Genomic DNA, 19,522 nt, shown 5'->3' with positions numbered 1-19,522 from the left:
AGGGATTATTCTAGCTCGGCACCATGAGTTATCAATGAAAAGGAGGTGCATTTCAAGGAGGCAACAAAATAGTTTTTGCTATGTAAACATTTTGTTGGGGGGTGGGAGTAGTTAAGGAGAATCGACGATCCGTTGAACTGAACAATCCCTGAGATATGAGATAGTAAGGGCATGTTTGGTGAAGCTCCACTCTCCTTGTTTCTTTAGATCTTGTTCATTTTGACAGGTATTGAAGGGATTGTTTTAAATTTCACTAACAAAATGTTAGATCCCTTCTAACCCTGTGCAACCGAATATGCCCTCCATACAATGATTTTCCATGATTCTAGATGAACAGCGGAGTAGGAACGAATTTGAGAGGATGGCAGGGAGGATATGGGAAAAGAGGGTTCTGCCAGCGTAGAGATAGGTTGGGGCCCAGCACGGGGATAAGATTCGTCGGGACGCGCCGATGTGGCAGCGGGTAGGCGTAGATATATGTGGCGAGATTTTTTGGTTCTTACTTGCATGCTAACTATGCTAGTGATAGTTTGTGGCTGGCGTACCATCGTAGGCTCGTCCCTGGCCATGAATTCAGTGGAGTGTACTAGACTACTAGTAGTTGCCAGTTCCCCGTTCCCGCACGCTGCCACTGCCATCGACCGGGCCTTCATATGCACACGCAACGAAAGCCTTAGGGCCCAATTTGCACAGCAGTTCAACCCAGCCCTGGACCGCAATCCGAACAGGCCCGGCCGCTGGCCACGACGGCGTTTTGAGATTGGAGATCAACCAGTGCGAGAGTTGAATTTAGACTAAAACTCTGTTTTTCCCTTTCCGTTTCGGCCATCGTCCTCTCCTTTCCGTAGCCATTATTCTCTGCTGTACAGCTGCAGTGTCCCGACCAGTACACAGCCCAAATGTCTCCTCACATCATTTTTTTTATATATACTAGGCAAGGATATGTTGTGAATCCAGTTCGAAACGATCGATTTTTTACAAGAGCACTGAAACAACATCCACTAGGCAAGGATTTTGTGACGTGACAAGAAATATAAGACTCAACTCAAGCTCTTTGCATACCTCTGATCTCTGTTTAGTTTGTATTTTGTGACATGACATGTAACATCAAATGTCAAACAGTCTTGTAAAACAGGTGAGGAAAAAAGAACAAAGTTTCCGTTACCGCCCACTGCTGATATTGATCATCACTATATACAAATACAAGATTGACCGTCTAAAGACACTCTGAGTAGCAACAGCAACAAAACTCAGCTGGAGCGGGTATCCTAGTGTTTCAGATGTGCCCTGCTTTTCTTCCACACACATGTCCAGAATGCTTCACGTGTGATTACTGTTCAGATGTATTTGAAACAACAGCATAGTTGCAATCAACATCAACTGTACTCCTATCCTTGGAACGCCTCTCTCTCACTGTAACCAAACTGATCTTCCACTTCTGGAACAAGCTTACCCTGCATGTCAGAAAATTTTATGTCACACACCACCTCACAGATGCAGAAATTTTATGTCACACCACTACACAGATGCAGAACATAGGAATATCCGTGAGTCATATTGTATAAGAGCAAACCAACATAGAAAACTGAAAATTCTTATTTAACGTAGACTAAATGAAGCTGCCCTTAAATAAGCAGTGTAGAAGCACACCTTTCTGGTTCAATAGTCCTCTTGGCCAGCATGAGCGCCAAGAAAACTGGTACCATGGCTGCACATAGATGTTTGAGTGTATGACCACTAACAATCTGATGAGTCCACCTATAGATTGGTTTGTCGGCAGCCTCTTCTACTTTTGCAAGGAGGTAAAATCCTGAAATTGCTTGACAAATCAGAACAAATAGAAAACCCATACTGCACAAATTGGATCAACACTAAATTATGCTTAGAAGAAATTGAAGGGAATAAGTCTTGTACTCTTGGTCTTTGTGGGGCTGCAGCATCTCCTTTTTTTGCTGCAGCACGCAGTGGGTTTGTGCTGCCCCTAGAGGACAGCATCTTGGACTGTTTTTCAGTTTGCTAGGACATTGTGGGGCTGCAGCATCTCCTTTTTTTGCTACAGCACGCAGTGGGTTTGTGCTGCCCCTAGAGGACAGCATCTTGGATTGTTTTTCAGTTTGCTAGGACAGCTGCAGTTAGTAGGACAGCAGCAGTTAGCATCTACTTTTCTAGGACAGCAGGAGCATCTTAGACTAGGCAGTTAGCAGCTCCTTGGCTGGCTGTATATATGTGTGGCCACCCCTCCCGTTGGATGGTATGGCATTGTGAGTGTGAATGAAGAAAAACCCAGAAAACTTCCCCAACTTGAGTGTCATCCTCTCAGCTCAATGAGAGTGAAAATTGAGCTGCTAATATCTGGAATATCTGGTATCAGGGCCGTACTTTCCTGTAGACTGGATATCTCATGTTCTTCTCCCTCCCAAGCAGCAGTAGCAGCTGCTACAGCACCAGTAGTAGTTAGCGCAGCAGCACCTGCAGCAGCCCCTCTTCCACCTTCCTCACCCGAGCAGACGAGCAGCAGCTCCTCTGAGGCTGCGTCTTCTCCACACAGCAGCCCCTTGGAGGCGCACCATGTCCGACGCACCGTCTCAGCGCTCGGTCGCCTCGAATGCACGGCGTCAGCGAGATGCCGAGCTCGCCGCGGCAGAGGAGCGCAGGCGAGCCACGGCACAAGCCGCTGCAGCAGCGGCGAGAGCGGCCAGGATGGCTGCAGCGGAGCTGGCGGCGGCCAGGGCAGAGGTGGAAGCAGAGGCGGCGGCGGATGCAGCGCGTGCGGCGGAGGTCGAGGTTGAGACCTTGCACGGCAGCCTCAGCGGATCCATTGTCGGCGACACCACCGCCGACGGGGACCTTGAGGAGCTGGAGAGGGAGAGAGCGCGGGAGTGGACCGCGCGGTGGGCAGCAGCCCACCCCGGCGGCGGCGGTCCAGGGGCCCGCGCGCCCGGTGGCGGTCCAGGGGGCCGCGCACCCGGCGGCGGAGGCCGCGCCCCTGGCGGCGGACCGCAGGGCGGTGGCGGCGCTCCTGGCTGGGGTGCGCGCGGCGGCGCCCCCGGCTCCCACGGCCTCCAGGCGGTGGTCAGGGACGTCGGTCCCGGTGGTGGGTGGCCCACCCTCATCAAGACCAACTACGTCGAGTGGGCCACAGTCATGGAGGTGAAGCTCCAGGTGCGGCATATGTGGGAGGCAGTCCGGTACGGCGACGTCGATTACGATGAGGATCGACGGTCGCTGGATGCTCACATCACAGCAGCCCCGCCCGAGATGCAGTTCACGCTTTCCAAGAAGCGAACTGCCAAGGAGGCCTGGGACTCCATCGCTGCGGCACGTATCGGCAGCGACCGAGCCCGCAAGACCACTCTCCAGGCACTTCGCAAGGAGTGGGAGAACCTGGCCTTCAAGCCAGGTGAGGATGTTGATGACTTCGCCCTCCGACTCAACACTCTGCTGTAGAAGGTGGTGCAGTTCGGCGACGACACCTACGACAAAGAGAGAGCCGTCGATAAGCTCTTCCGCTGTGTCCCCGAGAGGTAAAGGCAGACCGCTCGCTCGATCGAGTCTCTACTGGACCTCTCCACCATGACGATCGAGGAGGCGATAGGTCGCCTCAAGGTCGTCGACAGCGACGAGCCACAGCCTCCCTCGGGAGGCATCTCCATCGGTGGGAAGCTCCACCTTACTCAGGAGCAGTGGGAGGCCCGGCGCGTTGACAGGAGGAGGGGGGAGCCCTCTTCCTCGACTGGTGGCCGCAAGCGCGGCAAGCCGCGAGAGGGGGGCGGAGGTGCCCAAGCCGGGGAACGAGGGCGCGCCGAGGGTGGCGCCCGCGGAGATGCTCAGGGCGGCGCCGCCGATAGGACCAAGGCGGCACGAGACGACTCCTGCCACAACTGTGGCAGGCCCGGCCACTGGGCCAGGGACTGCCCGCAGCGGAGGCGTGGGGGCCAAGCCCACATCGCGGAGGCCCAGCCGGATGACGAGCCGGCTTTGTTCCTACTCCACGAGGACATGGAGCCGCATCCGGCGGCACCGCCTGCCACCGCTCTACTCCACCTCGACGAGCCGCGTGCCCGAGTCCTCCTCGGCAACAACTCCGACGACGACAGGGTCGATGGCTGGTACCTCGACTCCGACGCCACGCACCACATGACCGGGCGGCGGGAGTTCTTCTCCGACCTGGACGTCGACGTAGGTGGCTCCGTCAGGTTCGGGGACTCCTCCGCCGTGGAGATCAAGGGCGTGGGCTCCGTGATCTTCACCGCCAAGTCCGGAGAGCACCGGATGCTCACCGGAGTCTACTACATCCCGGTGCTGCGGAACTCCATCATCAGCCTTGGGCAGCTCGATGAGAGCGGCTCCCGCGTGGTGATCGACAGCGGGGTCCTCTGCATCTGGGACCACCATCGCCAGCTTCTCGCCAGGGTGGTTCGAGGGAAGAACCGCCTCTACATCCTCCACGTCGGGGTGGCCCAGCCTCTTTGTCTTGCAGCTCGCAGGGACGACAAGGCATGGCAGTGGCACGAGCGCTTTGGGCACCTCCACTTTGAGGCCCTGAAGCGGCTCAGCGCCAAGGAGATGGTGCGAGGCCTCCCATGCCTCGACCACGTGGAGTAGCTCTGCGACGTCTGCGTGTTGACGAAGCAGAAGCGGCACTCCTTCCCCCAGCAGGCGAGCTTCCGAGCCAAGGAGCGGCTCGAGCTCGTACACGGGGACTTGTGTGGCCCGGTGACACCGGTCACACCAGGAGGACGGCGCTACTTCCTGCTGCTCGTCGACGACCTCTCCCGCTTCATGTGGGTGACGATCCTCGGCAGCAAGGGAGAGGCTGCGGACGCCATCAGGCATGCTCAGGCTGCTGCGGAGGCAGAGAGCGGCCGCAAGTTGCGCGTGCTGCACACCGACAACGGCGGCGAGTTCACGGCGGCCGAGTTCACGGCGTACTGTGCGGATGAGGGCATCCAGCGCCACTACTCTGCGCCGTACAGCCCGCAGCAGAACGGCGTCGTCGAGCGGCGCAACCAGACGGTTGTGGGGATGGCCCGGGCCCTCCTTAAGCAGAGGGGGATGCCGGCTGTCTTCTGGGGAGAGGCGGTGGTGACGGCCGTCTACATCCTCAACCGCTCGCCCACCAAGGCACTCGACGGCATGACGCCGTATGAGGCTTGGCATGGGCGTAAGCCGGCGGTCTCCCACCTGCGGGTCTTCGGCTGCCTCGCGTTCGCCGAGGAGCTTGGCCACATCGGCAAGCTCGACGACAGGAGCACTCCGGTAGTGTTCATCGGCTATGCGGAGGGTTCGAAGGCCTACCGCATTCTCGACCCGGAGACACAGCGTGTGCGCACGGCGCGCGACGTTGTTTTCGACGAAGGGCGAGGATGGGCGTGGGACAAGGCGGTGGATGACGGCTCGGCTCCGACATACGGCGACTTCACCGTCGAGTACGTCCACTTCGAGGGAGCTGGGGGAGTAGGCAGCTCTTCTTCGCCGAGCGTGCCTACCCCGGTCCCCGAGCCTCCACCGACTCCGGCGCCCGCCACACCGGCGGCACCACGCCCTTCAGCTACGACTCTGGCTGCGCCGAGCTCCTCGGCTGCACTACCACAGCCGGCGACGCCGCGCACTCCAGTACCGATAGCCACTCCTCCGGGCACGTCTACTTCGACACCTGCTCGTGCTGAGCACAGTCCGGTGGAGTTCGCTACTCCGCTCTCTCACGACGAGGAGCGTGTCGACGCGTACCACGACGGCGAGCCGTTGCGGTACCGTACGATGGAGGACCTTCTCGGTGATCAGCCGGTGCCGGGACTGGTGCCTCACAACCTGGAGGCGCAGTTGCACCTCGCGTGCGACGACGGCGAGCCTTGGTCTTTCGCAGAGGCCGAGGGCCACGCGGCATGGCGTGCCGCTATGCAGTCGGAGATGGACGCGGTTGAGAAGAACTGCACTTGGGAGCTTGCTGACCTCCCTCGTGGTCACCGCGCGATCACCCTTAAGTGGGTGTTCAAGCTAAAGAGGGATGAAGCCGGCACCGTCGTCAAGCACAAGGCTCGCCTGGTGGCACGAGGTTTCGTGCAGCAGGAGGGGGTCGACTTCGACGATACCTTCGCTCCCGTGGCACGAATGGAGTCCGTGCGACTTCTCCTTGCACTGGCTGCCCAGGAGGGCTGGCGCGTCCATCACATGGACGTCAAGTCGGCGTTTCTCAACGGCGACTTGAGGGAGGAGGTCTACGTGCACCAGCCGCCGGGGTTTGCGATCCCCGGCAAGGAGGGCAAGGTGCTACGCCTGCGCAAGGCCCTCTATGGCTTGCGGCAAGCCCCGAGGGCGTGGAACGCCAAGCTGGACTCCACGCTCAAGGGGATGGGCTTCGAGCAAAGCCCACACGAGGCGGCCATCTACCGGCGGGGCAATGGCGGAAATGCCCTGCTGGTGGGTGTCTACGTCGACGACTTGGTGATCACCGGCACCAAGGATGCGGAGGTGGTGGCGTTCAAGGAGGAGATGAAGGCCACCTTCCAGATGAGCGACCTGGGGCCTCTCTCCTTCTACCTGGGGATCGAGGTGCACCAGGACGACTCCGGGATCACACTTCGACAGACCGCCTACGCCAAGCGCATCGTCGAGCTCGCTGGGCTCACCGACTGCAACTCAGCTCTCACTCCGGTGGAGGAGAGGCTGAAGCTGAGCCGTGACAGCACGGCAGAGGAGGTGGACGCTACTCAGTACCGACGCCTTGTGGGGAGCCTCCGCTACCTCGCCCACACACGGCCGGACTTGGCGTTCTCCGTCGGCTACGTTAGTCGGTTCATGCAGCGACCGACGACGGAGTACCAGTAGGCCGTGAAGAGGATCATCCGCTATGTTTCGGGGACTCTCGACCACGGTCTCCACTACCCGAGGTGCCCTGGAGCGGCACACTTCATTGGGTACAGCGACAGCGACCACGCCGGCGACATCGACACCAGCAAGAGCACGAGCGGGATCCTCTTCTTCCTCGGCAAGTGCCTCGTTAGCTGGCAGTCGGTCAAGCAGCAGGTGGTGGCCTTGTCCAGCTGCGAGGCCGAGTACATAGCGGCCTCCACCGTGTCGACTCAGGCGCTCTGGCTCGCTCGACTGCTTGGTGATCTACTCGGCAGAGACACTGGAGCAGTGGAGCTCAGGGTGGACAGCAAGCCCGCTCTGGCCTTGGCGAAGAACCCCGTTTTCCACGAACGGAGCAAGCACATCCGGGTGAGGTATCACTTCATCCGAGGCTGCTTGGAGGAAGAAAGCATCAAGGCGAGCTACATCAACACCAAGGATCAACTTGCGGATCTACTCACCAAGCCCCTTGGGAGGATCAAGTTCCTTGAGCTTTGCTCCAGGACCGGGATGGTCCAATTTTCCCACAAGACGACGCACAAGGCTTAGGGGGAGAATGAAGAGAATAAGTCTTGTACTCTTGGTCTTTGTGGGGCTGCAACATCTCCTTTTTTTGCTGCAGCACGCAGTGGGTTTGTGCTGCCCCTAGAGGACAGCATCTTGGACTGTTTTTCAGTTTGCTAGGACAGCTGCAGTTAGTAGGACAGCAGCAGTTAGCATCTACTTTTCTAGGACAGCAGGAGCATCTTAGACTAGGCAGTTAGCAGCCCCTTGGCTGGCTGTATATATGTGTGGCCACCTCTCCCGTTGGATGGTATGGCATTGTGAGTGTGAATGAAGAAAAACCCAGAAAACTTCCCCAACTTGAGTGTCATCCTCTCAGCTCAATGAGAGTGAAAATTGAGCTGCTAACAGAAATGCCTAACAGCTAGCAATAGACATCTTCGTTTAGAGTAGAAGCTGCTGTTGTTCTACAAAATACCATGTTTTATTCCATCTGCATATAAAACCTAACCTTTTTCTTTATAATATAGTAATGTCCAAAAACAACCAAAAGAACACACTACATCACAATGGGATTTAGGCATTTAGCAACGCACACAAACCTGCTGCCCACAACCAGTAGCTTGAATGTGTATATATCGGAGGAATTACTATAGCCATCACAGGAATAGCAATGCACGGAACAAACTGAACTACTGCGTATGGGCGAAGATCATCAAAGAAACTGCATAGATGATAAGCTGTAAACATGAAGGGAGTGAAAGCAAAATAGAAATACTCCGAAGGGAAGAAGATCTGAATACTTGGGAGGACTTACCTCCAATACATGATGCTCAGGACTCCAGCAATCACAAGTGGGGCAAGGGATTTTGCTCCTGCTCTCTCATCAACCCTTTCAATGATGAAAATAGCCATGATAGAAGTGAAAGCAATTGTCATCTAAACAAACAAAAAAACAATTATGTCAACATTCACCACATTAAAAATCTAGAACAAAAGTACATGATCCAATTTATTGGTCTCTCTACTTGGAAATTATATATAAAAAGAAGAACAGGTCGTAGTTAATGGTGAAATCAGGGACTAATAATCTCTCCAATATTTGTTTGCCAGATCCCCATGGTTCTGGTGGTACATCACATAAATAAAAACAAAGGGACTCCTGATAACTTAACACAAGTAGAAGCTCGAGGACTCCCTCGAACACGAGGCAAACATAGCAGCAGAAATCGAGAGGAAGGAAAACTCACGGGCAATCTGTCCCAAATCAGTGTGGCATCATTGGGGTTGAGATGGTAAAAGGAAGAACCAAAAGCAACAGCAGTGACACCGGCAAAGAAGAGAGTCCAGCTCCAGAGCTCCCCCTGCGAGCTGGCGGCAAGATTACCATCAGTTCGGAGTTCAGAGTGATTAGAGTGTTGACCTAGGACAAGAAGCAAACTGGTATAGTATGAGCAGCTAGCTGGTGATGAGCACCTTAGCCTGAAATAGTCCTTGTAGTGGCAGAGGATGAGCCCGGTGACGCCGACGAAAAAGAAGGGGATGTTTGAAATCACATTCAGGGTGTTAGGAATCCCTGCGGAAGCGACGAAGAGTGAGTGAGGTGGGTCGAAAGCGTGGGTAACACCAAATTCATCAGCATTATAACATGTCAGACGCTGCTATTCCATTGTCTATAGAGGATCATCGGGAGGGTAGAAGAATCATCTGATGAAGCTACCAATTTATTTAGCCACCGTTATATAGCACCAAAAGGAAACTAGATTAGGAATCTGAATTCTGAGAAGCAGCTGGCAATTTAACAGCAAGCTATTATTAGAATGTGCGCACGATTTGGCCGCCAAGTCAGTCGCTCGTACCAACTCTGTTCTCAGTTCATCCATCACATCGCATCCCAGCAGTTAGGGATCGAAGGAACAAAACAGCAAACAGGTAGGGCGCGCAGCAAAACAATGGGCACAATAAGCAACGCAGAGGAGAGGAGGGGACGAGAGGCGGGCAGCGGCCGAGCCGCGGGCGCGGAGCGCATAATACCTAGGAATAGGGTGCGGTGGTCGGCGAAGTGGTGGTAGGCCTCATCCTGCGGGATGGCGGGCGTGACGAGCATGAGGACGACGAAGATGGCGGCCGCCACCGCCCAGGCCACCCACTTCTTCTTCCTGCTCTCGTCCATGGATCCCCGCGGGGTGAGGGAGAGAGGGAGCGTGGATCGACGAGGCGAATCGGCGTGCGTGGGGATTTAGAATTCTTTCCCTCCTTTGATTTGCTTTGCTTTGCTTCGATTTGAGGATGGGGACGGCTTGCTTTTGCTTCCTTCGCTCTTTCTTGCAGTCAGTCGTGTCGTGTGGGACCTTTCAACTCCTGCTGCTAATTCAACTAATCCTTTCCTCCTCTCGCATATATCGAAACCAAAAGCAAAAAGAAAAAAAAACTGCCTTGCTTCTTAAGCATGGCTTTTAATCTAAAAAATGGAAGCATCCTCTTAAAATCGTTGGACAATTCCTGTGCATTTGTGCATGAGATCCGCGTGGCATACACTCACGACTCAAGAACTCCATTGCGTCCGGTTACTTCCGGCGTTTGTCAACGATTCGATTTCTCGCGTAGTCCACCAGACATCGGACCCCTACCCACACATGCAAAATGGCACCCTATTACAAAATTTTCCATATTACTCTTTAGAACAAAGGATGAGTTCTTAAATTTTCCACATTAAGCAAAAATAATGAAAATATCCTCCATTGTTGACCCAGGGGGTATGCCAAAAAATGCGAAGGCGTCAATATGAATATTATATTCGAACTCAAAGAAAATGTAAACTTTCTTTGAACAACCCGCTTGAAACATGTCAAGTGAGCATCGATAACAACATCTACTTTAGCCATGTTTAAAGAAACGCATACGAGCACCGGCTAAGAGGTGCATATTAAAGAATTAATTTTGTCGAGGTGTATATTAAAGAATCATTTTGGCTTAAAGGACAGATATTGTCTCGTGATCGCAAGTTAATGTCATGTACTTTGTATACGGCTCGAGGGGCTCCTCCCACACCTTTGGCAGCTACAACTCTGCTAAGAGTGGCCCCCATCGACCTTTCCATTGACACACTTTGGCTCGACGGGTTTGCCCACACCTTCGGCGAGTATGACTTTGCTGAGAACGGTCCCTGTTGACCTCTTTGCTTCTGCCGACATGCTTCGGTTCACGGGGCTCACTAAGATCTTTGGCGTCTATGACTTTGCTGAGAGAGGCCTCGTTGACATCTTCACCTTTGCCGACACGCTTTGTCTTGATGGGCTTGTCGACACCTTCAGCGTCTATGACTTCGCCGAGAGCGATGCCATCGACCTGTCCGCCTCCTATTAGTGTCACATATCCATGAGTACCATATGGTCCGAGTGGTCTGTCTTGGAACCCACGGCGCAAGACGCCATGGTATACTATGGAAATCCCACTATGACTATGTATGATCAATTGTAATCCTATTATGACTCTTTCATGTAACCCTTACCCCTAGACTATATAAGGAAGGGAGGGGCACCCTAGCACCATCTATCTAAGCCTAGGCCACAATGATCTAGGTTAGATATCTCGACTCATACGCGTTATAATGCACAATACAATCCACATACCTCCATACATGACGTAGGGTTCAGCGATTTAGCTGTCCAAACCTGTCTAAATCGTTGTGTTCTTTGTTTTGTACACTATCGCGATCTCCTTGCCAACCCCCTTCGATCTCAAAACCCTCACGTCGTCTATCCCATGGTAGGCTTCTGGTACAAAACATCGACACCTTCGTTGACACGCTTCGGCTCGAAGGGCATACTAACATCTTTGGTGTCTACAACTTCGCTAAGAACGGCCCTGTTGACCTCTTTGCCTCTACTGACATGCTTTGTCTTGATGGGCTCGTCGAAACCTTCGCCAAGAGCAGACCCATCGATCTCTTCGCCTCTGTCGACACACTTCGGCTCGAGGGGCTCGTCGAGACCTTTGGCGTCTACAACTTTGCCAGGAGTGGCCCCGTCGACCTCTTCGCCTTTGCTGATACGCTTCGGTTCGAGGGTCTCGTCGACACCTTCGGCGTCTATGACTTTGCCGAGCGGCCATGTTGACCTCTTCGCCTCAATTGACACACTTCGGCTCGAGGGGCTCACTAACACCTTCGGCGTCTACGACTTTGCTGAGAGATGTCGCATCGACCTCTTCGCATCCACTAACACGCTTTGCCTTGAGGGGCTCGTCGACATGTACATTCAGCATCTACGACTTCGCTGAGAGCGCCCACCCGTCGACCTCTTCACCTTCGCTGACACAATTCGGCTCGAGGGGCTCACCCACACCTCCTACGTCTATGACCTAGTTGTAATATTTAGAAAGGCTAATGAAATATATAAAAAGGACCGCCTCCCCCATACCCCCACTATATAAACGGCCGACAGTGAGACTAGGGCATGATCTCTCCCTCGCTCTATGTTTGAGATCGCTTCCAACACATTTATATAAAAGACATTTTAAACGTATATACATCTTGTCTAATATCAATATATATTATCATAGGCCTAACAATTGTGAGATAAACCACTTTGCTATTGTTTAAAGATATGCACAATTTCTCATGTATGTGATTCCAAATATTTCAGCTCTAAGTGCCTACGTAGCTCCAAAGGAAGTACATTAATGTGATTTCAAATATTTAAGCACTAAGTTTTGACAAGGAACAAATTTACAAAGCAAATTCATCCATTCTCGTGCTCTCCAAATCTACCATTGTGAGTTGTTGACACAGAACAAAGAATGAGAATCTTTATGAGTTAGCTGATGATATCTATACTTTTTGAACCATTTTTCATTTGTCTATATGCATATTTGATTTACGAAGTGAGTGTGGCAGTCATGGATCACAATTTCCAGAATCGTTTACAAACCAGGAATGTGAAGTTTTTGAAGTGAAAACTAGCATCTTCGTTCCCTAACAAGGAAGTTGACAATAATGAATAGATGTCCCCTGTGTGTCGATTTGGACAACCTAAAAATCAAAATAATGTACACTGTTGGATAATCGTATCCTTAGGAATGTTTTTGTCCTCAGGCCACAAGGAACATAACCGGAAACACTTCTTCAATTGATTTGGTAGCACATCATAATTAAGGTTTAAACATTTGAATAAATCTTCACCTATGTTGTTGAGTAATAAAATTTTGAATCCATGAAAGATCCACTGACGCTCCTTCCCGTTGGCAATGGCGTAGCTAGGATTTTTGTTTAGGGTATGCCGAGCCAAAATATTTATATGCAAACCAGTAAAATCCATTTATACATTTGGTAAAATTTCATTGAAACTACCTAGCAATTTGGTACACAACTACAAAATAACATAATAAGTCTTAAATTACAATCCAAATAGTTTAAAACAACACACTAATAGTTTGGAATATAAACGATACAAGCTTAAATAGGATTACAACACTATTTTTTTAGGCCTACGGTTTCTAATGGCCATGAAAGTCTTGATTACATCATCTTCATCCACATCTTTCAAAATATCTCTTTCCATGAACGTGACAAGACAATCATCCAAGAGAGTATCACTCATTTTATTTCTTCGTTTGGTTTTGACAAAGTCCATACCAGAAAATGCCCTCTCAACACTTGCCGTCGCCACCGGTAGAAGCAATACCATTTTGAGAAGCAAGTAAACCAAATCATAAACATTGTGCCTATTTGTTTCCACTAGCTTAACCGAGAGATCAACAAGGTTTTCCAGACCACTGAATCTATCATCATGTCTCATGACATCAATATAAGTATCAAGTTGCAATTCTAGCCTAACCAAATCAGAGCCAAAAATGTCTTTGGGGTAGAATTCGGCAAGTCGGCGTACCTTTTGTGCATCAAATGATGCAAATGAATTAGAAGGGTTGAGGGCAGACATACAAGAAAGCAACTCCATATTAACCTCATCAAACCGACTATCAAGCTCTTGACTAATTTTATCAATGACCCCAATGTATACCTCTCTTCTGAAATGATCATCATTTGTTTGATTTTGGACAAACCGTCGTGATCTTCAAAAAGGCACATAATTACCCTCCATAGTAGGAACTTCGACACCATGCTTGTTGCAAAACAAAGTGACCTTTTGAAGGAATTGATTCCATCCTTCAGACCCCTCTAAGAATATAGGCTCTTCTAATTGCATCTTGATCATTAGGATGATAACTTGCAATAGGAAACCTTTCACCTGGATCATGTGGAAGGTGATCGACGTCAAAACCTTATGGCGGCAACGGCGGCGGCGGCGGTGATGGCGCTGGCGGTGATGGTGGAGGTGGAGACGGCAACACATCTTCAACTGGTTCTACAGATGGAGGTGGTGTAGGAGTAGGACCAACAACTTCTTCAATTACTCTCTCTTCCTGATGCTCTTGCTCTTGATTTTGCTCTTCCACCACAGGAGATGAAACTGATGCACATTTTTTTGCAGCATGCTTTCGGAACATAGAAGCAATGTCTCCATCCCTCTTCATACTTCACAAATCCTACAACAACCAAAACACATAATACATGTAAAGAAAAGTTAGGGTTAAGGATTTGGGGAAAAATTAAGAAGAGTATGGAGGGAAAAAGCTCTCACCAAGAATCTGGGTCGAGATTTGACTAGGATTGGGCGCCTCCGCACCGGGCGTGGCCGGCTTGGAGCCAGTGGCTGCGCCGCTGCGCCCTGCGACTGTGCGAGCTGCGGCTTGCGGGAGCCGAGGGGCGAGGGCCCGAGGCGAATAGGCGATGCGGGGCCTGGAGGATGTAGCAGTGCTGCCGGGGATGGGGTGCGCCGCGGCGCCGGGGAGTCGGGGACGGGGCCGCCGGAGGCCGGAGCCGAGCAGCCGAGGCGCAGAGCGCCGCCGCTGGCCGAGCGCTCGCGCGGCCTCGCGAGGGGAGCGGACGTACTGGTTCTGGCTGGAACCTGGAAGGGATTTTTTTTCATAATCTGCTTGTTGGGCTGGGCTTAGGGTATGCCAAGCCATACCCGTGCAGCCCATTAGCTACGCCAATGCCCGTTGGCGCCGCTCAAATTCGTCGCTGCCTCCCGCAGGCAAGCTACCTTCGCGTCGACTCCCTCCCCCGAGCCCAATCCTCATATCCTTCCCGTTCTTCAAGACCATGGCCAAGACCTTCAAGGTGCCGCCACGAAGACCTCCAATGCAGATCTATGACTGGGCACGCGACACCACGATGCGGCTGGGCAGCAGTTAGAGTAGTGGCATGGCATAGCCGGTGCCGGAACGGGCGACACGGCGGAGATGGGATGGGTCAGGGCGGCTAGGCTAGCGGTTGGGGGCGGTAGCGTGGTGTGGCGGAACCGCCGATTTAATCCAGGCTAAGTACACCTGCCACCACTGGCCCACAATGTACTTAGACCAGATTAAATCGGCGGTTCCGCCACAGCTGGTATCAGAGCCGATCATACACAGACAACAGTCATATCATCAAGATTTGATTTACAAACCTATTCTCGAAAGCAGTTTTCAAGTAATTCAAAAATGAGAGTATGCGATATGCCCATATTAAGGATGTTATTGTTATCCAGGTAACATCACTGACATTCTGACCTAGATAGAACTCAAGTGCATATTCGGCGCTTTGAGAAGTAACTTTTTGGCCGTAGCTATCCCCAGTACTGGTGGAACGCTATTGGGTTTTGCGAATGGTTGTGAACTCTGCATTCATGCTGGTAGGATAGAAATTTAAGGGGGGTGGTCACCATTGGCGTGTTTGTGACCATTCTTCTGTCATGACGCAGCAAGATTCAATTTGCTTGCGTGGGTTCCAGTCCGGTCTAGCAGAGGACCGTACAGATACGCTATCCACGCAGCGGTCACGCGTGGATGCCACCTTCGGTGGTAATGTATGAGCATGCATTCTTCTGCAGGTACACTAACCACGTGCGAAATTAAGAATGACTAGAGAACGACGAGTTGCATTAGGGAGTGCCGTGCATATATGGCACCAAAAATATCTCTAGCTATACATAATATACCTAGGATGTGTGATGGGAGGTCGGATAGGACGAATCATGCATCATTCCATATCATCTCATCTCATGTGCTTTGCGATGTATTTGGTAGGAAGTAACTAGGTTCATATTGCAATTGTGCATATGTTGCTACTGTTTCGGTGTGTAGTTAGAAGTGCAAATGAAATCAACACAACCTTGTATACCAATCTTGAAGTATACCTAAATTGTGATAATATTTTTATACTTTACTCACTCTGAATATGAACGGTTCAACAAATGCAAACCAAATAAATTAAACATGTCGTTCAGCCCAAAATCTGGTCCTTTGCAAATCCTTTAAATTCATCTTTTGTAGTTGGCCGCAAGCTGTTCACGCTAGAATGAGAGCTAGTAATCGCGCCTCGAGGTTGGCGGTAGTCTCACCCTTTGGCATATCTTCTTAAAGCTCGTAAAAGTGACACACTTGTATCATGCAAAGAGCTTTTTAGAAGGCAAATCACCGCTGCTCTAAACCTTGTGGTCTTCGACAAAGCTATTGCAAGAAGAGAATCAGAAGAAAACAAAGCTGAAGAATACTCCAAAAACGTGACCTCAATTCATACATCAACGACACATCGTTATTCTGCTGAAGGGATTCATCGAGCCTGAAGATCATGTCAAGATAATTTTTATGCGTTGATGACTTGGTGTGGTTTAGTAGGATCCTACATGCCCACGTATGAGACTAATGCACGAGCCACTACAATATCAGCAGCATTCCAGAAGATTGCTCGAACCGTCATCACCAACATAGAAGGAGTTTTCTTCAATTGACCCGACTTACGCAGTGTCAACTTCTACACCAACACAACAAGTTGGAGCTCCAACAAGACAGGAATGAGTTCAGAAGGCACCTCGGTCGGAAGTCAACTGTTGCTTACATACCCCTAGCAACGCTTAGAGTTTCTAGTTTATGACATGAGGGATAAAGAGGAAGCTTTCAAGATCAACCTCGACTCCAGCAATGTTCTCCAAATTGATGATCTATCAAGGCTACAGCATCATGATGTCTCCCATGTGAAGCCCAACACTACACCCGGTTGGTTGAAAGAAGAAACTGGCATTCGCCCTGGACGCGTTATTCTCACGCTTAGGCAGTACTAGCTAGGTATTAGCTGGTAGGGTTGAATGCATCCCTAACTTTTGATATATGAGGAATCTAACTCTCCTAATTATTGGAGTCCTCATGTATCCAGTTCCTTAGCATCAATGCGTGTCTGACCCTCCGGAATAATGCAGTACGATCTTCGCGTAATGCTTTTCCAAAGCCCTTATAACTCTCAAGCATCGAACTCTTGTAATTCACGCACTTCACTCTTGGCAATCCGTGGTATTCTAGGTTGTTGTCGCTGTGGTTCTAATTCTAATTAATTTGACGACCCTGACCTTCAACATCGATGACTATTAATTCTTTAAATTGTGTCATTCGTGCGCTGAAACATGTGCACCATGCTCGTGTAATGCCTCGAATTCCTTAATCATTCTTTTCGTGACCATGTGTGTCCATAAGTCAGTAAATGGTATAGTTGAACCACTATTGTTGTGATGTCCCCTTGGGCATTCTTGGGTGCCTCGACGGAACCTAGGGTCCCATGTGTACAGTCGACACCGGTTAAATCCCTGGGCTCGCGTGGGTATCAAGACATGCCAAGGCTTGACATCGTTTCAATTGCGGAACATTTCTATCCATTTCTACTCGCTTTATGGAACTTGCCCCTCTCGATCCGTGGAAATGACCCACACTGCTTCTACTGTCTCAATTCGTCATTCCATGCTTTGTTTCACCTTGCCTTTCTTGATAGGTGGGAAAGATCCATCTTAATCCCACTATTGTTCACATCTCATCTCCGCCTTGTTGGATCAAGTCTTTCTCGGTCTACAAAGACGGGCCAAATCCTGTGTCACACTGAGCCCACGCCTTTTGTTACTTTGTTCACTCTTGCTAGTCGCGATTCATCGGGATGATCAATTCTATCCCTATGGTACATTTACCCCCGTTGGTCCGGATCTCGGACGTCGACATGCTTATCTTGATTATCTTTTACGTTTCGTACGTGTGGAAATGCTTGATTTCATTGCCCCGGTCTTGCTACCTCACGCCGTTGCCTTCCTCCCATATGCCTCTCTAGTATTATGGGAAAAACCAACTCTGAATCCACCGCTTTCTATTGTGTTTCCCCCTCGTATACATTGAACATTATCCCCTGGGGGTAAACTTCAACATCATCCACTGCACTAAATTTTGTTCTCGGCTAGTGTTTTGTCAGATTTTCCTTTCTCAAGAGTTGCTTTATTCCTCTCTAAAATTATCCTCAAAGTTGGGCTGACTAACATTGCCGTTGTTTCGTTAGTGAGCACATAACCTTCACTTAGATTCTTCTGGGCCAATCTTGACCAATCCTATGAAATCGTACAAACCATCACCTTGTCAAGGTGAATATGTCCTACCCTGTCCCTTGGTATCTTCTGGTGGATGAGTAGGGTGTGCCATGTATCACCACATCTTACTCTTTGAACATATTTATATTTGACATAATATATGTGTACACAGTCCCTATCAAATGAAATGAATGTGTCTCTCGAAAACACATCCATTGATGACCCTTTGAAATCACAAGATCCTTCGAAGTTCAATTTTCTAATTGTGCACACTTTGCCTCCATTGCTCTAATAATCTGGAGTTATCACGTTTCAAAATCTTGGTGTCAAAGTCAGGAAGTAACCCTGATCTATCATTTGAGTCAACCATTGTCGCTCCCTCGCTGGGGCCACATTCTCTTTATTGTTCATTCATTCGCTCTCATAGTTGTCACTGACTCTTTGAGTAACTTCCCTAGATAATGCTTTGTGACTACATGGTGGTAATAAGGCACTAACTATTCACATGCTAGTGGACAAAGCTCATAGATGGAGGATCGAAAGGTAGCACACGCAAATGGAAGCACACGAATCGAATGCCAAACTCTTTTTGCCTGACGCAGTAGACTATAAAACCCCGCTTCCTCTAAATCTCGGGACGAGATTTCTTTAAGGGGGGTGGGTTGTGATGCCCCTGACATCTCAAGAGCCTTAACACACAGTTAAACACAAGCTAATGATGGATTAGGACTTAATCATGCTTAGATAGTAATGAGGTTTTGGTGAAGGAGCAACTAAGTCAAAAAAAATTCGGCCTTTCCTGAATTCATTATGAAATTACTTTCAAATTCACTATGCAACTCTAAAATCATCCTTTCTATGAAATGAAATTAAGCTTACAACCTTTCAAATGCATCAGACCTTGAAGTGATTGGACCTCATTTGGTCACTCAAAAGTTGGAAACAAGAAAGACTCTACATGGAATGAATTTGTTGTTTGACCAAACCTTGGAACATGTTTGTGGCCATAGTTCAAAATTTGTAGGGATTCAGACCAAGGTTGTATTACCAAACTTGTAGATCATGTTGAGTTGAACAACTTTGATAAGTAGGGCCTGGTGGAAGATTGAGGTTTATATGGTGTTTTGGATCCTTTTCTGCCAACACAGAAAATCTGTCAAAAATTGAGCTGCAAAGAAATTCAAACTTATCTCCAAATTCCAAACACAATTTGGCAAAACTCTAATTGAAGAAGTTGTAGATCATAAAATTCTAAGCAATATTGTTAAGGGGCTCATTAGGTGAAAGTGACTAGAAATAGGACTTCTAGAATTTCCAAATGAAAAGGGTCTGCTGGTCAAACTGGGGTCAGCAGTTTGAATTCAAATTTAAACCATTTTCCTTTTGGATTTTGGGGTAGCTCATTTTGACAAAGTTGTATATCTCGAAGAGTAGAACAATTCCACCAATTGGAGCTTGTCCAAAATCGGACCCTAAATGCGCCTAATAGGCAAAGTTCAGAACCCTATTTAGTTGGTCAAACCACCTTTTCCAATTTCAGAGATTTTCCTATTTTCATTGTGCCTATGACAAACGGGCCCCACAGGTCAGCCTCATTGGATTCCTGCCCGCGAGATCCAAAAACCGGGCCGGTGGGCCCCACGGCGGTCCCACGCCCCGCGTCACCGTACACCCGGTCCGGGGACTACCTCTCTCCCCTTCCTCGCGCGGCCCCACCTATTGGTGTC

The 19,522-nt window shown here is 50.0% G+C and overlaps 1 protein-coding gene and 1 long non-coding RNA gene across 3 annotated transcripts; both read right to left on the bottom strand.

Moving 5' to 3' along the window:
* Positions 1-1,034: 1,034 nt before the first annotated feature.
* LOC120644918 lies at positions 1,035-9,714 on the bottom strand. Of its 2 annotated transcripts, none has more exons than XM_039921659.1 (7): positions 9,391-9,714; positions 8,833-8,932; positions 8,607-8,727; positions 8,174-8,295; positions 7,959-8,080; positions 1,651-1,810; positions 1,035-1,454 (listed from the first exon to the last, which is right to left on the bottom strand). In XM_039921659.1, exons 1-7 carry the CDS (start codon positions 9,527-9,529, stop codon positions 1,331-1,333), a joined length of 888 nt encoding a protein of 295 aa, XP_039777593.1. In that variant the 5' UTR covers positions 9,530-9,714; the 3' UTR covers positions 1,035-1,330. The 2 variants fall into 2 exon arrangements, with proteins under 2 accessions (XP_039777593.1, XP_039777594.1); XM_039921660.1 differs by having other exon boundaries at positions 1,426-1,518.
* A 3,022-nt stretch (positions 9,715-12,736) lies between these two features.
* LOC120644919 lies at positions 12,737-14,298 on the bottom strand. Its single transcript, XR_005663990.1, has 2 exons — positions 13,998-14,298; positions 12,737-13,902 (listed from the first exon to the last, which is right to left on the bottom strand). It is a non-coding gene; the product is annotated as an uncharacterized LOC120644919 (long non-coding RNA).
* Positions 14,299-19,522: the final 5,224 nt, after the last annotated feature.

The sequence above is a fragment of the Panicum virgatum genome, chromosome 8K (genome assembly GCF_016808335.1).
Source record: "Panicum virgatum strain AP13 chromosome 8K, P.virgatum_v5, whole genome shotgun sequence".
Taxonomy (NCBI): domain Eukaryota; kingdom Viridiplantae; phylum Streptophyta; class Magnoliopsida; order Poales; family Poaceae; genus Panicum; species Panicum virgatum.
The sequence above is the reverse complement of the archived record's forward strand: the minus strand, read 5'-3'. Positions and strand labels throughout refer to the sequence as shown.

Excerpts from the sequence above, each read along its gene's own strand:
- LOC120644918 (XM_039921659.1), bottom strand. The coding sequence starts at position 9,529 with ATGGACGAGAGCAGGAAGAAGAAGTGGGTGGCCTGGGCGGTGGCGGCC. Across the intron at positions 8,728-8,832 it reads AAGGACTATTTCAGGCTAAG|CTCGCAGGGGGAGCTCTGGA; the intron begins GTGCTCATCACC and ends TCTTGCCGCCAG. Across the intron at positions 8,081-8,173 it reads CTGAGCATCATGTATTGGAG|TTTCTTTGATGATCTTCGCC; the intron begins GTAAGTCCTCCC and ends TCATCTATGCAG.